The sequence below is a fragment of the Halichoerus grypus genome, chromosome 8 (assembly GCF_964656455.1).
Source record: "Halichoerus grypus chromosome 8, mHalGry1.hap1.1, whole genome shotgun sequence".
Classification (NCBI taxonomy): domain Eukaryota; kingdom Metazoa; phylum Chordata; class Mammalia; order Carnivora; family Phocidae; genus Halichoerus; species Halichoerus grypus.
The window spans coordinates 48,010,235-48,027,943 of NC_135719.1; the positions used below are offsets into that span (position 1 = coordinate 48,010,235).

A 17,709-nucleotide genomic window follows, 5' to 3' on the forward strand; every position below is an offset into this window, starting at 1 on the left:
AGTTTTCTAGAAAACAGACGTTTCCCGAAAGTCTAAAGTGCCTAGAGCGAAACAAACACGAGCTTTAAGCAAATAAAGTTCACCTCCTCTAAGGAATTCCGGAGGGCGGAGGCGGCGGGAGGGGCGCCGTGGGAGGGCGGGACCCCGGGAAGGCGGGGACGGACGCGGGTGGGCGGTGCCTGTGGGGAGGCGGGTCCCGCGGACTCCGCCCAAGCCCTGCGCAGATTTGGCGCCAAACGCCGAGGCCCCTTCTCGCGGCGGGATCTACAGAGTCTCGCGATCAACGCTGTGTGGCCGCCGCGCTTAGCCCCGCGCTCAACCGCGCGCTGCGGCGGCCGCAGTGGGCCTGAGGTGAGAGTGGGCACGCGGGCGAGTGGGAGGGCCTGCGGGAAGCGGCTGTCGAGCGAGGGGGACGGAGGAGCAGGGTGCTGGGGAGTCGCGGGGAGGGAGTGTGGAGGCCGGAGGAGAAGACTGAGACGGACCTGGGCAGAGCGGGACTGGAGAGGCCGCGACCTGTGGGGAAGAGGGCGGGCACTTTTACCTGTCGTTTCTCTTTCGGGTCGGCCTCTCGCCAAACCCAGCCTTTTAGCGGGAGGGAACGTGCATCAGTCCACGGGCTTCTAAGCACAGAAAGCGTCCTGTGAATGTGGGATGAATGGATGAATGAAGTTGAAGGGAGACTGGGGGGGTGCGGGGATGGGAAGGGTGGAGAGGGGGGATGGGGTGGGAGAGTGGTTTTAGGGTGGCTAGCAAAGGAGGACATGGAGTCAGTCTGGTGGGACTTCCCTTTCGACACGGGCCACTGTTTTGATAATTTGGATGAAGTTGGACATTGGACCCCTAAGGGTCTGGGAACGAATTGGAGTTTGGATATTAAATTTCTTAGTTACCTTCACTCCTGTGAGAGTTTGAGGACTGGGGGAGGGGGCGGGGAAGCTAAGAGAATTTCATCGATGTCTAAAAACAGTATGCAACCACCGTCAAGAAGTGAAAGATAAGAGAGCTGCCTTATTCACAGCCAGTTTACTGACAGACCCCACCCCATGCTTCGCCAGTTCCTTACATTGCATCTTGCTACACTTAATATAGTTTGTGCCCTGCCATCAAACTCACAGCTCCCTGTTCTCAAGAGTGTGAACTCCATTTCTTCCCAAAGAAACTTGACTAGAATTAAACTTAACTTGAATATCCTTATTGTAGATAGAAGGCTACTTTAGATTATATGACCTCTAACTGCCTTTCCAATTTTGAAAATCTGTGGTTATTGAACCTTACTTGAAGATAAGATGGGTCATCAAAAGGAGTTGATAACGTTGTTACGTTATCTGTGGTCATGGAAATTTAGAATCGGAGAGCCTTTAGGGATCATTTAGTTCTAGTAGTATTACAGTTTGAAGGAAGCTTTGGAATCTTTATTCCGTCATTCAACAAATATTTATGGAGCATCTGCTGTATACCAGCTTTGGGGATACAGTGGTGGAGCACAAAGAGACTCACCTGGTCTTTGCCTTTTTAGAGCTGCAGTCTAGTATGGAAGACAAACATTAGATAATCACAGAAATGGAATATAATATTGAAACTGGGTAAATGCTATGAAATTGGTACTTGACACTTTGAATGCTTATTATAGGAGGATTTAATTCAGGGAAATTGGGGTAGACTTATCTGAGGAGGTGAGAGTTGAGATCTGAAAGAGATAAGGAGTCCGGGAAGAGCCTTCAAGATAGGAAACAGCCTTAGCAAAGGACTCATGGCCCGAGGGATATGGCTCTTTCAAGAAACTGAAAGAAAAGATCATGAAGAGTTGTGTGAAGTGAGGCTGAAGAAGTAGGAAGGTGCCAAACCAGACAGAGCCTTGGAGTGTTATCATTAGCCCAAGAGCAGTAGGAAGCCATTGAAATATTTAAGCTAAGTGGTAATGTGATTGGCTTTATATTTCCAGACCTTCACTCTAGCTGTAATATGGAGAATGGTTTGAAAAAGGCAAAAGTGGTTATGAGTAATGGAGTGACCAAAGGAAGAAATGTTAGGAAGTGGTTGTGGAGATAGGGAGAAATGAAAGACTCAACTGATGTTTAAGAAGTAGAATGGACAGGATATGTAGGATGGGGGAAGGAAGTATCAAGAATGACTTACAGGTTTCTTACTTGCATGGCTGGATAGATATCACCCACTGAATTGGGAAAATTTAGAAGTTTGGTTTTGTACATGAGAAGTTATAGTTGCCTTTGAGAAATTGAAGAGCTATAAAATGAGAAGTAGGGATCTGGAGCTTAGATTTGATGGTATCTCTGGGTAGAGATAAAAAATTAGAGATATTCATCTATAAATGATTATTAAAATCATGTATGTAAAGAAGTGAAGAGGGCCTAGGATGGAGTCTTGAATACTTACTGACCAGATTAGGGGAAGATGAATCTGCACAGAAGATCCAGGAGGAGTGTCCAGAAAGGGAGGAAAACCAAGTAAGTACTGTGATTCAGAAGCCAACAAAACTGCTTTTCCAGAAAAAGAAACTGATCAAAAGTGTTAGCTGTTGCTAAGAGGTCAAGTTCGATGGTACTGAAAAGCATCCTTTCAGGTTATCAACCTGAGGATTATTTCCCTTCTGTCAAAGGAAACCTTAACTAGAAGAGGAATATGTAAACAGATTTTTTAAAAGCTACTCTGGTTATAGTGGGGGTGAGGTACCTGAACCCTGCCTATTTCACACCCATTTGGACCATAGTTTGAAACCCTCTGAGGGGAGACTCAACAGTTGAGGTAAAATGATTTGCTGAAAATCATGCAGTTACTGGGTGGTAGGGTCTATGTTAGAACTCACTTCTTCTGATTTCTAACCTGGTTTTTTCCCATAACTACTCTGTACTTCTTTTCATGATGTGAGTTTGAAATACGGTTTAACCGACTGAAACACATGCATTTTGCTGCCGGTGGAACTTAACTGTGTAATAAGGAGACTACTTGGATGAATAAACAGGTTTATTTATTTATTTTTTTTCCTGTAGAGGAAAAGATGCTGGAGCCACAGGAGAATGGCTTGATTGACCTACCAGATTATGAGCATGTAGAAGATGAAACTTTTCCTCCTTTTCCACCTCCAGCTTCTCCACAGAGAGAAAATGGTGAAGGAGCTGAACCTGATGAAGGTCTGTATAGAATTCCAAAAAAGTGCCTGTGTTCAGTTATCCATCTATTAGCATAGAAATGATACGTTTTATAGATGAGGCTTAAATTATTTAAGTAATATCAAATCTTGGTATATTTCCCCAGAGTCAGGGAGAGGAGCACCTGTTCCTGTACCTCCAAAGAGAACAGTTAAACGGAATATACCCAAGCTGGATGCTCAGAGGTACATTTACTATTTCCTTAAACATTTATTCCCTTTTTTTTTTTTAATGTTATTTTTTCCCCCTTATATTAAAAAACTTTTACTTGGGATGATTTGGAGATCAGTATTTGTCTTTTTTTTTTTTTTTTTTAATATTTATTTATTTATTTGAGAGAGTGGGGGGGCAGAGGGAGAGAGAGAATCTCAAGCAGACTCCGCCCTGAGCATGGAGCCCACTGTGGGACTTGATCTGACGACCCTGAAATCATGGCCTGAGCTGAAATCAAGAGTTGGATGCTCAACTGACTGAGCCAGCCAGGCGCATTTTTTTTTTTTTTTCAGTTCAGCAGATGATATTTTTTTCTTCTTATGGTTTTGCTTTGGCCTTGAGGCTCTAGAAAACTTGAAATTCGAAACATATTTCTCTTCACAGATTAACTTCAGAGAGAGGGCTTCCAGCATTAAGGCATGTGTTTGATAAGGCAAAATTCAAAGGTAAAGGTCATGAGGTAAGAAATGTCTGATTTTTATTCTTTGTTCTTTCAAATATCAGTAGAACTGTGGGCCCATGATCATGTTCTGAGGACTCTTAGAATGTTTCACAGATACCATCATTTATCATCATATCTCTTGAGAAACTAAGATGTACTGGAAAGTGCACTGCTTGAAGAATCAGAAAACATACCTTGTAGTCTCATTTTTGCCACTGTATGGCTTTAGGAAAATCACATCGAAGTCTGTAAGCTCTGAGTTTGTACTTTATAATTTCTAGGAATAAAACTGACTTAGTCTACCTTAAAGAGTGATTTTAGGCTTCAGGAGAGCAAGGACTTTACCTGTATCAATCACTTACGTGTCCCCAAGATATGACACATATCTTGTCATGTGTCTGATTCATAATAGGCATCATTTAAGTTGAAAAATGAAGACATTTAAGAACTGTTGATCACTGTCTAAATGTATATTTTAAAGGTTCTTATCTTTTTTTTTTTTTAAGATTTTATTTATTTATTTGACAGAGAGACACAGTGAGAGAAGGAACACAAGCAGCAGGGGTGGGAGAGGGAGAAGCAGGCCTCCCGCCAAGCAGGGAGCCCGATCAAGGGCTCGATCCCAGGACCCTGGGATCATGACCTGAGCCGAAGGCAGACGCTTAACGACTGAGCCACCCAGGCGCCTCCTTTTTTTTTTTTAAAGTAGGCTTCATGCCTAGCATGGAGCCCAGTGTGGGGCTTGAACTCATGACTGTGAGATCGAGACCTGGGCTGAGATTAAGAGTCAAATGCTTAACTGACTGAGCCACCGAGGGACCCCTAAAAGGCTCTTATCTTTGAATAATGTAGAGTATAGATAACAATTTTTTGCAGATATCTTTGTAGAACTTTGCAGATTATGAAGTATTTTCAAATACTTTAATTCTCAAACCTGTAGGGTAGGTGTTGGTCCCATTATCTAGTTAAGGAAATTGGAATTTTAAGAGTTTTTTAAAAGATTTTATTTATTTATTTGACAGTGAGCACAAGCAGGGGCGTGGCAGAGGGAGAGGGAGAAGCAGACTCCCCACTGATCAGGGAGCCCGATTGGGGGTTCCATTCTAGGTCTCTGGGATCATGAGCTGAGCTGAAGGCAGCCGCTTAACTGACTGAGCCGCCCAGGCGCTGGAATTTTAGAGTTTTAAGTGTCCAATGCCAACAGTTAAGGGGAGAGCTTAGACTTCCTCTTTCATAGCCCAGCTAGAGTAATGTTAATACAACAGTGAGCATCATCTTAGTGTGGTATGCAGGATAATGGGAAACAGGGAAGAGGTTGGAAGCAGACAGCAATTCAGAAATTCAGATACTGTCGCACTACCAGGGTGAAGGTGAACAAGGTGAAGATAGCCTGATAGGGTAGTAGTAGAGAGATAAACAACATACAGTACTTGTAGGCAATGGGATATGAGGAGGTAAAAAGTAAAAAATAATCCCAAGAGGGGTGCCCAGCTGGCTCAGTTGGTAGAGCATGTGACTCTTGATCTTGGGGTCGTGAATATAAGCCCCAGATTGGGTGTAGAGCTTACTTTAAATAAATAAATAAATAAAAATCAATCAATCAATCAATCAATCAATCCAAGATTTCAGAAGCTGGGAGGCTGAAAAATTGTAGTACCTTTGCTCAGCTTCAGCGGACAGGAAGAGAGAAGTCTGTGTCCTATTTTGCCACAAAACTAAATGTAAATCAGGATATTTTAAAAGCATACCCATCTCAAAAAAAAAAAAAAAAGAGGGACACCTACCTGGCTCAGTCAGTGGAGCGTGGGACTTGATCTGGGGTTGTGAATTCAAGCCCCAGGTTGGATGTAGAGCTTACTTAAAACAAAAACAAAACAAAACTCCAGACCATACTCATCTCAGTTAATTCATTGCCCTTGTTGAAATTTTCAGGTTGTAATGATGAATTGGTGCTTTGAATTTAATGAAGTCATCATTTTCATAATAAGTACTTTATTAAAATAAATGAGTTTATATGAAGGATAAAAATTTCGTGTTTCTTCACTGGGTGAGGGTGGGCTCCAGGCATTTATGCTTTTTAGTCTTCTGTACTTTGCCCTTGGAAATTCTTACTGTTTTGTCACAAAGTTGAATCCTCACTGCTTTTTTCTCCATGTATGACTTGGGACATATTTAGGTGTATTTAGGTGTTTCTCTTGTGACCCCTAGGTCTAACATGACATTGTGAGGTGACTGACCAGCTCCCCCCAACAACTGGAAAATAATCTTAGGTGATTGAATTAAAAACAAACAAATAAACTTTATTATCAGAATGAGAAGGATAACACATACTCTCAGTATTACTTTAATATATATGCTGCTGAAGCAAGCTCTTAGTATTACATGTTTAGTTACTGGTAGGGTTGACCATTGGCTTCTTAGACAAGATCAGATAACAACAATAATGGCCAGTATTTGAGTGTATACTTTGTGTCAGGCACTTTACTTGTATTACTTATTTCTCATAACCCTACCAAGTGTGTATAATACTATTCTCATACATGAAAAAGAAGGCACAGTGGCAAAGTGATTTGCTTAAAGTCATACAACTATTAAGTAGCAGATTGAGATTTTGATTCTATACAGTGTGATCCAGAGCCTGTGCTTTTGACTATTCTATTTTTTTTTAAGGATTTATTTATTTATTTATTTATTTGAGAGAGCGAGAAAGAGAGAGAGAGTGTACATGAGAGGGGGAGGGTCAGAGGGAGAAGCAGACTCCCCGCTGAGCAGGGAGGGACTCGATCCTGGGACTCCAGGATCATGACCTGAGCCGAAGGCAGTTGCCCAACCAACTGAGCCACCCAGGCACCCCGCAACTATTCTATTTTTTTTTTTTAATTATTATTTATTTGACAGAGCACAAGCAGGGGGAGCAGCAGAGGCAGAGGGAGAGGCAGACTCCCCGCTGAGCAGGGAGCCCGATGTGGGACTCGATCGCAGGAGACCCGGATCATGACCTGAGCCAAAGGCAGATGCTTAACAGACTGAGCCACCCAGGCACCCCTTGACTATTCTATTTTAAAATACTGTTAAGGGGCGCCTGGGTGGCTCAGTCAGTTAAGTGTCCCCCTCTTGGTTTCTGCTCGGGTCATGATCTCAGGGTTGTGAGATCAAGAGAGCCCCACATTGGGCTCCCCACTTAGTGGGGAGTGTGCTTGGAGATTTCTCTCCCTCTGCTCTTTACCCCCACTCGTGTGTGCAAGCTCTCTCACACACTCTTTCTCAAAAATAAATAAATAAATCTTTAAAATACTGTTAAGAAAAGAACAAAATATTTTACATTAAAACCAGGAATTTGGAATTTTGTTATTCATTAGTCCAGTTTATTAAACTTTGTTTTTCATTTTAATTTTTAAAAATTTTAGTATTAAATTGAAATTTCATATATAAAGAGGAGTTGCTGAGAATGTTTAAACTGTTGTTGGTCTTTGTACTTTGCCCTTGGGATTTCTGAATATATTTTCAGTTTTGAATTCTCAATGCTTTGTTCTCTATATATGATTTAGGGACCTGTCATTTTGTTTAGTTATTCCTAAAAGATATCTTGACATATTTTATTAAAGCTTATTTTCACATATTACTTTACAGTTCTGAAAAGATACATGATTATCCATCTGCCTTCAGCTCAGTTCATGGTCCCTGAGTCCTGGGATCGAGCTCTGCATCAGCCCCACATCACATCTGGCTACCTGATCAGCAGGGAGACTGTTTGTCCCTCTCCCTCTGCCATTCCCCCTGCTTGTGCTCTCTCTTACACTCTCTCTCGCAAATAAATAAATTCTTTTAAAAAAAGATACATGATTATCTTTTAACTTTCATTAAGTTTTTTTTTTTTTTTAAAGATTTTATTTATTTATTTGAGAGAGAGAGCACATGAGAGGGGGGAGGGTCAGAGGGAGAAGCAGACTCCCCGCCGAGCAGGGAGCCCGATGCGGGACTCGATCCTGGGACTCCAGGATCATGACCTGAGCCGAAGGCAGCCGCTCAACCAACTGAGCCACCCAGGCGCCCCACTTTCATTAAGTTTTTATACTGGGGTTTTTTTTTTTTAATCATATCCAGTGCTCTTTTAGACTGTAATCCTCTAAGCTCAATAAATAGTTCTCTTCTTAAAGTTTCTTCAGAAGTTTCTTAATCTTATAAATATAAAATGACACCAGTGACTTTGGCATTACTATTCAATTCTAAAATCTGCTGACAAGGTCAGTTGTGAGAACGAGTCTTCTATTTAGCATTTTTATTTTTATGTGCCAGGCTGAAGACTTGAAAACGCTAATCAGACACATGGAGCATTGGGCACATAGGCTATTCCCTAAACTGCAATTCGAGGATTTTATTGACAGAGTTGAATACCTGGGAAGTAAAAAGGAAGTTCAGGTAGGTGTTGAGATTATTATGAATATCATTCATAATGCTAAATAGTGCCAAGGATGGATTTTAGTTGAGGCTAAGTCACTGTTTGGCATTTTCATTTTGAAATCTGTCATGGTACAAGAGAAGTTAATAGTAGTTATTTGACGAACAACTTTTTTGAAACTAAGAATTGAATAAATTCTCATTTTCCCCCAAATGTTACTGATGAAAATGTAAAAATACTCTTTATTTTCAGACCTGTTTAAAACGAATTCGACTTGACCTGCCTATTTTACATGAAGATTTTATTAGCAATAATGGTAAGAATATAGGTTTATTTATAATAATATGGCTTTTAGAAATAGATCTAGTTGGGGCAGGGTAGATTAAGCACTGGGTTCTTCATCTATATTGAGTAATTGAGTAAACATAATTACAGTAAACAGGAATGAGTTAAAATGCCTTGGTACATCTAGAATGTTGTTTGACACTTGTTTCTTAAAGACGTGCCTCCAGTGCCATTAAGAGATGTTGTAAAAATATATTGTCAGAGAACTTGAGCCTTTGAGAACTGATACCCACTGATCCTTTGTAGTGCTTTGTTAATGAAAATAAATGACAAGATGTAGTGTTCATATACAGATACACCAATAAAAGTGACTCTGGGGAATTAGAATAATTTGATGATGAAATAGTTTACATTTCCCTTAAGAGTACAGATCCAGTACACAGATGGTCCCCAACTTAACAATGGTTTGACTTATGGTTGTTTGACTTTATGATGGTGCAGAAGTGATAGGCATTCAGTAGAAACCATACTTAGAATTTCAAATTTTGATTTTTTCCCCAGGCTAGCATATGTGCTGTGATAGTCTCTTGTGATGCTGGGCAGGAGCAGCCACACTGCCCAGCCAGCCACATGGTCATGAGGGTAAACAGCTGATAGACTGACAACCATTTTGAACCCATACAACCATTCTCTTTCCCACTTTCAGTACAGTATTCCATAAATTACATGAGATATTCAACACTGTATCATAAAATAGGCTTTGTGTTACATGATTTTGCCTAACTAGGCTGATGTAAGTGTTCTGAGCACATTTAAGATAGGTGAGGCATATTGAATCCATTTTTGACTTAAGACATTGTCAACTGATGATGGTCTTATCAGGATGTAACCCCATTTTTAGTTGAGGAAGATTTCTCTAGGACTTCAGTAAGACCCATGTGACTGTTCCTGGTATTGATTGCATTTGTTAGTTGTACAGTGCAACCATAGGCGGTCACACACATCAAAACGTGGTTCCTGCCGACAGGGTCTGTATAGTTATCAGATTCTCTGTGCGATGGCTCCATACATGTTTGTTTGTTCTGTTTTTTATTTTTTTTAAAGATTTTATTTATTTATTTGAGAGAGAGAGAATGAGAGATGAGAGCATGAGAGGGAGGAGGGTCAGAGGGAGAAGCCGACTCCCTGCTGAGCAGGGAGCCCGATGTGGGACTCGATCCAGGGACTCCAGGACCATGACCTGAGCCGAAGGCAGTCGCTTAACCAACTGAGCCACCCAGGCGCCCTGTTCTGTTTTTTAAACTTTTAATAGATGTGGTAGAAAATACAGGCTCCCTGTAGAATCCCCCCAAGTTATTGGTAAATTGGTTTTAAAAATGTGAAGAATTGTGATTTAACTAATCCAAGATTTAATATTTTGGTAAGAGATGGTATGTATCACTGGCATAGGATTTGGTATATGGAAAGGAATTAATAACTACAGTAAATTCCACAGCACATGCCACTGGGTTAGGTAGTTTATTCTGGTAGCAGTTTTTGAGCTGCATAGTATGTGCTTGATTTTCAGGGATAAAGGTGAATAAGATCAGACCCCTTGCTTCAAGGGCTAGCAGACTAGTGAATGAGTGAGACATAACATCATCTGATAGGTGCTGAAATTAGAGAAACAGGGCATAGTGTAGGTTGCAAAGGAGAGCATAGTTGCTTTTACCCAGGGGAGGGGAAAGAAAACCTCACAGAGGACAAATCACAAGTACTTTGAATGATAAGCAGTAGAGTTCAGGCCAAGGTGATTTTCGAGAGAGGGACTCATTTGTGCAGAGGCATAAGTGAACATGGGACTACTGATGGGATTATAGGTTTGCTGAAATACTGGATACATAGAAGAGGCCTCTATCATAGAGCCTTGTTTGTTGTTGAATCTGTCTTCTCTGTATTCTGAGAATGGTCTTCAGATTTTTTGGATAAAGGCACTACAACGGGAAAAGTGTTTTGAGCATTTTATTTATTTTTTATAGTACATGTACTACTGATATGATAACTAACACTTTTTTTTTTTAAGATTTTATTTATTTATTTGACAGGGAGAGACACAACGAGAGAGGGAACACAAGCAGGGGGAGTGGGAGAGGGAGAAGCAGGCTTCCCGCAGAGCAGGGAGCCCGATGTGGGGCTCGATCCCAGGACCCTGGAATCATGACCTGAGCCGAAGGCAGACGCTTAACAACTGTATCTTTTACAGTTCCCCACTCAAACTGCTTTAGCGACTACTTGCCTCCTAGCTGTTCTTTGAACCTCCCAGGCACATTTTTGTCTTAAGGATTTTGCACTCTTACACTCTGCCTTGAACATACCCTTCGTCCTCCTTCCCACCCCCAAGTCTGCGTGGCTCTCTTACCCCCTTCAAACTGTGCTCAAATGTCAACTCAGTGAAGTTGTACTTCACTGGGAACCCCCAGCCCTGATTCTCCTATCCTTTTTCCCCATAGTACTTATTTCCCTTTAATTATATTTGCTTATCTGTTTGTTTATATGTGCCAAAATGATGGCATCGTGTAGCACGTTGAATATTTGTCTTAAGCTTCTTTGCCACAGTCGCTTGCCTGTTAATGTTGCAGTGAGTGAATTTCATGTGTGGTTCTAATTTTTTTAATCCCATTTTTATCAGTCACTCTATCAGTGGTTATGTTCACATTGGTTTCCCATAAAATATTGTATTAAAGAGGCCATGGACTATGGAAGAGATGACTCCTTTCATGGCTCACAAACAGTAGTTCTTTACGTAGGTCATTACCATTAACTGGGAATCCTGTACACCCGGTAAGGTGAAGCGTAGTAGAAACCCCAGAATTGCATGATTGGTTCTAATACTTGTTTCTTAACTTCTCTAGCAATGTTTTCTCCCTGTACCCCATCAATATTTCCTGACAAAGGAATGCATCTTAGTTTCTTGCTACATTTTTTTTTTCCCATGTCAGGAAGGACAAGTGTATTGATTTTTGTCTTTCACTGTTAAGGAAGAAACATCAAAAGGGATTTGGTTGTAAAATTAAATATCATAGGATTTTTAAACCTCACCGGAATAATTATAAAGGACCTATTTTAAACGTTTGCTAGTTGTGATGGTTTTTACTATATTAGCTAATACCTCAAGGCACAGTATATATATAGAATAAGGTTAGTGTGTGAAAATTCGTATTTCAAATGGTGGTCTTGGTGGTTTTTTTTTTTTTGCCTACTTGTCAGATCAGATGACATCTTTTTTTTTTAACCCTGTAATGTGAATGATGTAGGAAGAAGGTGAAGTGCTGTTTTCTTAATTGTTTGTTTCTCTGTTTTCTACCTTCTCTTCTATATATTGTATTTTCAAAAATCTTTTTAAGCTACCACTTGTGCATTTTGTTGGGGTTGTTTTGGTGTTAAAACTAGACAGTCTGCTTAACTGGGCGATCAGAATCAGCTGTATGTCACAGTATGCTGAAATTTAAAAAATGAGTGAGGGCCCAGCTCTCGTGTGGAGCTGTCTTCTTTTAAGGTAGCACCCAGGCCACACAGTAACTGTCATATGGATAAATGATAGTTTGTCACTGCCTGTCTTTCTTTTAAGTTAGTTCAATAATTTTAAGTTAGTTCAATAATTTTTCTAAATTCTTTTTTTTTTTTTTTAAAGATTTTATTTATTTATTTGAGAGAGAGAATGAGATAGAGAGCATGAGAGGGGGGAGGGTCAGAGGGAGAAGCAGACTCCCCGCTGAGCAGGGAGCCTGATGCGGGACTCAGTCCCGGGACTCCAGGATCATGACCTGAGCCGAAGGCAGTTGCTTAACCAACTGAGCCACCCAGGTGCCCTGAAAGATTTTATTTTTAAGTAATCTCTACACGCATTGTGGGTCTTAAACTCACAACCCCAAGATCAAGAGTTGCATGCTCTGACTGAGCAAGCCAGGCACCCCTCCTTTTTCATTTTGTGTGTGAGTTTTACCCTATTAAAAAATAGCTTATATAAAATTATTACTGTGTTATAGAGACACTATAGCAAGCTATTAAAATGTTTTTGTTTCAGGGCGCCTGGGTGGCTCAGTTGGTTAAGCGACTGCCTTCGGCTCAGGTCATGATCCTGGAGTCCCTGGATCGAGTCCCGCATCGGGCTCCCTGCTCGGCAGGGAGTCTGCTTCTCCCTCTGACCCTCCTCCCTCTCATGCTCTCTGTCTCTCATTCTCTCTCTCTCAAATAAATAAATAAAATCTTTAAAAAAAAAAAAAAAAAAAAAATGTTTTTGTTTCAGGTAAAGCAAGAATATGGTTTGGATTCTTTTAAGTTCATTAGCCCAAGCAGAAAATATTTTCTAATCATAACTAAGAACTTGTGCTTTCTGTTCATGCATATTTTTAAACTAGTAGTTCCATTTGACTTAAAATGTCTCTTTAAAATGATTTATAAGGGCGCCTGGGTGGCTCAGTCGGTTAAGCGTCTGCCTTCAGCTCAGGTCATGATCCCGGAGTCCTGGGATCGAGTCCTGCATCGGGCTCCCTGCCAAGCAGGGAGTCTGCTTCTCCCTGTCACCCTACCCCCTCTTGTGCTCTCTCTCTCTTTCTGTCTCAAATAAATAAAATAAAATCTTAAAAAAAAAAAGTGATCACTCCTCTTTAAAAAAAAAAATAAAATGATTTATAAATATTCCTTTTACTTGTTTGAATCAAGCACGTACAGGTGTCCCTTGAATACCACAGGTTTGAATTGAGCAGGTCCACGTACAGATTTCTTAAGGGTCAGTACTGTAAATGTATTTTCTCTTCCTTATGCTTTTCTTTAATAACATTTTCTTTTCTCTAGCTGACTTTAAAAGTATAGTATAAAATACATATAGATAATATGTGTTAATTGACTATTTTATTTGTATTTTGGTCAACAGTAGGCTATTAGTAGTTAAGCTTTGGGGGAGGCAGAAGTTCTATGTGGATTTTTGACTGTGCTGGGGGTCGGCATCCCTAACTCCTCTGTTGTTCAAGGGTCATCAGTATTTGGAACATTCTCACACCCCAGAGCAATTTGAGGAAACAAATAGTTTCTTCAGGTCTGGCACCTTGTTACTTTAAACTGGTTTTTAACTAATAGCTGCATTAAGCTTTTTCTAACTAAAGATGTACTAACTTTCATCTCTGCTGCAGATGAAGGAGGAGAAAATCATGGCCATGATGTAACTGCTACCCAATCAGATCCCTTTTTGACAAACTCATTGGAAAGTGAGAATTTTGCTTCTGAGTCAGGTAGAAGCCTAACAGAAGAACAACAACAGAGAATTGAGAGAAATAAACAACTGGCCTTGGAAAGAAGGCAGGCAAAGCTACTGAGTAACAGTCAGTCCCTCGGAAATGGTAAATTTTATGCTGGGTTTTATGTGCTACCGTTAATATATTAGGGGCATGTTAGAAATTTTAACTTCTTTACTATCTGCAAAATAAAATGCCTCTAGGAATAGAAAAATCTGATATATTAAGTTTATGTATATCTGAGAAAGAGCGTGTGTGTGTGTGAGCATGAGCTATTTGGAATCCTCAAAGAATAAATGAATCCAAGATGGTTCTCCGGATAGCGGAGTACCTCTTAAAAATGTTTTTTAATCACTTCAACTTGATTCTGAATCTTTCAAAAATACGTTCTTCCCTGACTCCTTAAAGTATGTGACACGTATTTTATCTTTATTTTTTTAAAAGATTTTAAAAATTTGAGAGAGAGAGAGAGAGAGTGTACAAGGAGGGGAGGGGCAAAAGGAGAAGCAGGCTCCCCGCTCAGCAAGGAGCCCGACATGGGGCTTGATCCCAGGACCCTGGGATTATGACCTAAGCCAAAGGCAGATGCTTAACCAACTGAGCCCCATATTTTATCTTTAGCATCATAATTCTGAACATTCATTATTATGGTACTTTCCTAAACATATAGAATGCCTTGTGCACCCTTTGAGGATTTTAGAGCCATTTGCTGTGACTTAAATAGGTCCTTACTTTTTATTGCATTGTGTCACTTAGCTGTCAGTTTGCTTATCTGATGCATTCTCTTCTATTTTAAAACTGTCTTAAGGGCTGCCTGGGTGGCTCAGTCGTTAAGCATCTGCCTTCGGCTCAGGTCATGATCCCAGGGTCCTGGGATTGAGTCCCGTGTCAGGCTCCCTGCGCAGCGGCGAGTCTGCTTCTCCCTCTGTCTGCCGCTCCCCCTGCTTGTGTGCGTGCTCTCTCTCTCTCTCTGGTAAATAAATAAAATCTTTTAAAAAAAATAGAACTCTTAAAATTTGCTATTTTTAAAACAGATTGGGTTTGCTAATGCAAATTGGTTTTGAATGAAGCAGATTGCATATCTTTCTCAATTTCCAAAGTAGTTTTCCTTTTGAAATGGGAAAATAAGAATTATGGTTAAGTAGTGAAGATACCATGTTATAAAACAAGTTTCACCCAAGATAATAAATAAAATTTGCAAGTGAGAATTAGTGTAACTACATTGTTGTTCTTTGCAATTAAAATCAGCTTAATCTTCAACTTTACAAATGGATATTTTATTACTACCAGGTGAAAAATTACATGAAGCTCCACCTATCATTGATGGCAATTCCTTTGCTGTCATTAGCAAAGTGTACCTGGCAATAAGCATTTTAAGGCTCATCTTCTATTTATAACATGTGACTTAAAATTTGCCTAAATAGAAATAAGGATCCTAAATTTTCTTTGCTAGAGATCATTTTGATGTATAGCTGTTAAGAGCATTTTTTTTTTTTTTTGAGCATTTGATTTTTAAAAACTTTCATCTAATAGCTGTGATTATTGAATGAGAACAGTTGCATTTGGCTATGATTCAAGAGTGTGAGTTCAGTACCTTTCAAGACTTGCATTTTTGAGTGGCCTTGATACGTGTATAAAAATGACTATTTGGAAGAAAGTGATCATAAATTTTATTTCCACTGATGGAAGCTTGTGGAGAGATTTATATTTATCAGGTCAGATTGGATCAGGTGCTTATAAGGAGTAATGATGATGATTTCTCTTTCAGACTTGTTAATAAATACACCCAGGGCACAGACCATTGAAGAGGTTAATACAGGTGAGGATCAAGAGGAGGAGTCATTAGATGGATTTAACAAAGACATTCTAGACCATCCACATAATAATGCTGCTGCCAATGCTGTAAATGAGGAGGAGCAATTAAAAATAGAGAACACACAACTGGACCAATCCTTTTAAAATGTACAGTAGTAACTTTATGCTTTATCCAGAAATGTTACTGAGGTTGGATAGGCTTCAACTAAGAGAAAATCCATTAACCTGCTATCCTCTAAGTTTTAGATTATGTATTTTGTCTGCTTGGAGTGAAAATCCTTATGTAGTAAGACTTTCACAGATTCTGATTTAAAATATGGTATTACTTATACTTGTTTCTTACTAACTTTAGTTGAGCCTATTTATTCTCTTTAGTGTTATTTTTATATAGATATAACTTTATAAAAATGATTAGTAGTTACAAGCACCTTCTGCTGCTAGTGTGCTACTGAATGTCTTGTTTTCACTAAATTGGAGGTTTTGAGATGTAAATATGTAATGAATATTAATGTCCATTTTTTTAAAAAGAAATAAAAATCTTATAAACTATCTCTAGAGGCTTTATGAAAGTTTCTTACTGCTATTTAGTTCTGCAATTATACTTTCGGTAAAATGTTTAAGGTTTCTATATGTGTTTACGTGTATTCTGAGGAGTCACTTTAAAAGGGTCACCTGAAAGGCTGTTGTCTTGCCTGGCCTGTGTTGGTGCTAGGGGAGTTCACATGCTCCTTGATACCTTACTGACTAGTGGGAGAAACTTGCAAAGCATCATGAGGAACACAGAGCACCTAGGGAGGATCCACATAGGGCGCCTTTGCGTTTGTGGAGGAGAACCCAAGGATTGGGAAGGACATGTCTAATAATGATACAGAAAAGGAAATCTAGGAAATAAAGACTTGGGAATGGCAAATATGAGGCTAGAAGTGTTAGGGCCAGTTGGTGAGAAGATCTGATTGGAGTTTTTCCTGCCTGAGTTTATCAGCTTGGTGGAGGAGTAAATTACAGATAAAGTGCCATGTTGACAACTGAGTTTAAAGGTTTTTCTAGTTCATGGCAGATTTTGATGGGCAACAGGGAAAGGCAAAGCAAGTTTTTACAAACTAGGAGATGGGAAGTTTGCTTTTTTTTGTTTTTTTTCTTTCTAAGATTTTATTTTTTTAAGTAATCTCTACACACAACGTGGGGCTCGAACTTACAACCCTGAGATCAAGAGTTGCATGCTCCACCAGCTGAGCCAGCCAGGTGCCTCGGGAAGGTTGCTTTTTATGAGAGAGACTGGCACGGTGATGGTGCTGAAGTGGCTTTGGTTTCTATCTGTGAAGCTGGGACAGGCAGGCATCTTAATGCCATCAGGCTTGCTGACTTCTGTTGGGGATGGAGAGTGACAAGGATGGTTTGGCTGAAAGGCAGGAAGTTGAGCACAAGAACATACAGGTTGGGGGTGAGGGGGCCTCTGTGGCTGGCTGGGGACTGGCCTAGTGGCAGACTAAAAAGTTACTCTTCCAGGGTGGGATACACTGGCAAAGTAACAAGTCTTCAAAAGGGGCAAGGCCAATGCAGCTCCATCCAAGGAGTATTCAGCAAAATGAGAGCGTGGAAAGGGAAGTTTGCGAGAACAGACCTTACTTAACCTGTGCACTCCACCCCACTCCCTGTGCCTTGTCCCCAACTGGTGTGGGGACAGCAGGGGAGGTTTGAGTCACATGAAATAGAGGAGTTTTAAAGTGGGCAGGTGGACAGAACTGTCTTACCTGAAGGCAACTGAAAAGTTAATCTGATAGCTGTCAGAGGGGCCTAGGACCCAAATGGCCCAGAGGAGCAGTTACTAGAAAAATTAAAACTTATTTTGAAAGAACGGATTTGAGACAAGCTAATCAAAAATCAATTCTGGATTTATTAAAAAGAGACTGGCAATCTGACTTGCAGAGTCACCATTCATGATCTCTCCATTTCTGAAAAATCAGTTTCCGCAGGGACCTAACTTCTCTTTAATGCAGCTTTAGTTAATGATGAGAAAACGTTTTGCGCATTGGTGAACTATCTACCGCATCCCAATCGACTAGAACATTAGGTGACACAGAACATTAGATGTTAAGGTTAGAAAGAAAGTTGAAAGCG

General features: G+C 40.2%; 1 protein-coding gene, 1 long non-coding RNA gene and 1 other non-coding gene across 3 annotated transcripts; all 3 read left to right on the plus strand.

Annotated features, from left to right (window-relative positions):
• Window positions 1–201: 201 nt before the first annotated feature.
• TIPIN (TIMELESS interacting protein) lies at window positions 202–16,142 on the plus strand. Its single transcript, XM_036087145.2, has 8 exons — window positions 202–351; window positions 3,009–3,149; window positions 3,274–3,352; window positions 3,765–3,840; window positions 8,119–8,241; window positions 8,474–8,537; window positions 13,675–13,881; window positions 15,545–16,142. Exons 2-8 carry the CDS (start codon window positions 3,017–3,019, stop codon window positions 15,733–15,735), a joined length of 873 nt encoding a protein of 290 aa, XP_035943038.1. The 5' UTR covers window positions 202–351; window positions 3,009–3,016; the 3' UTR covers window positions 15,736–16,142.
• On the plus strand, window positions 5,764–7,658 carry LOC118532499 (uncharacterized). Its single transcript, XR_004915746.2, has 2 exons — window positions 5,764–6,092; window positions 7,453–7,658. It is a non-coding gene; the product is annotated as an uncharacterized LOC118532499 (long non-coding RNA).
• Window positions 9,445–9,578, plus strand: LOC118532542 (small Cajal body-specific RNA 14). Its single transcript, XR_004915772.2, has one exon.
• Window positions 16,143–17,709: the final 1,567 nt, after the last annotated feature.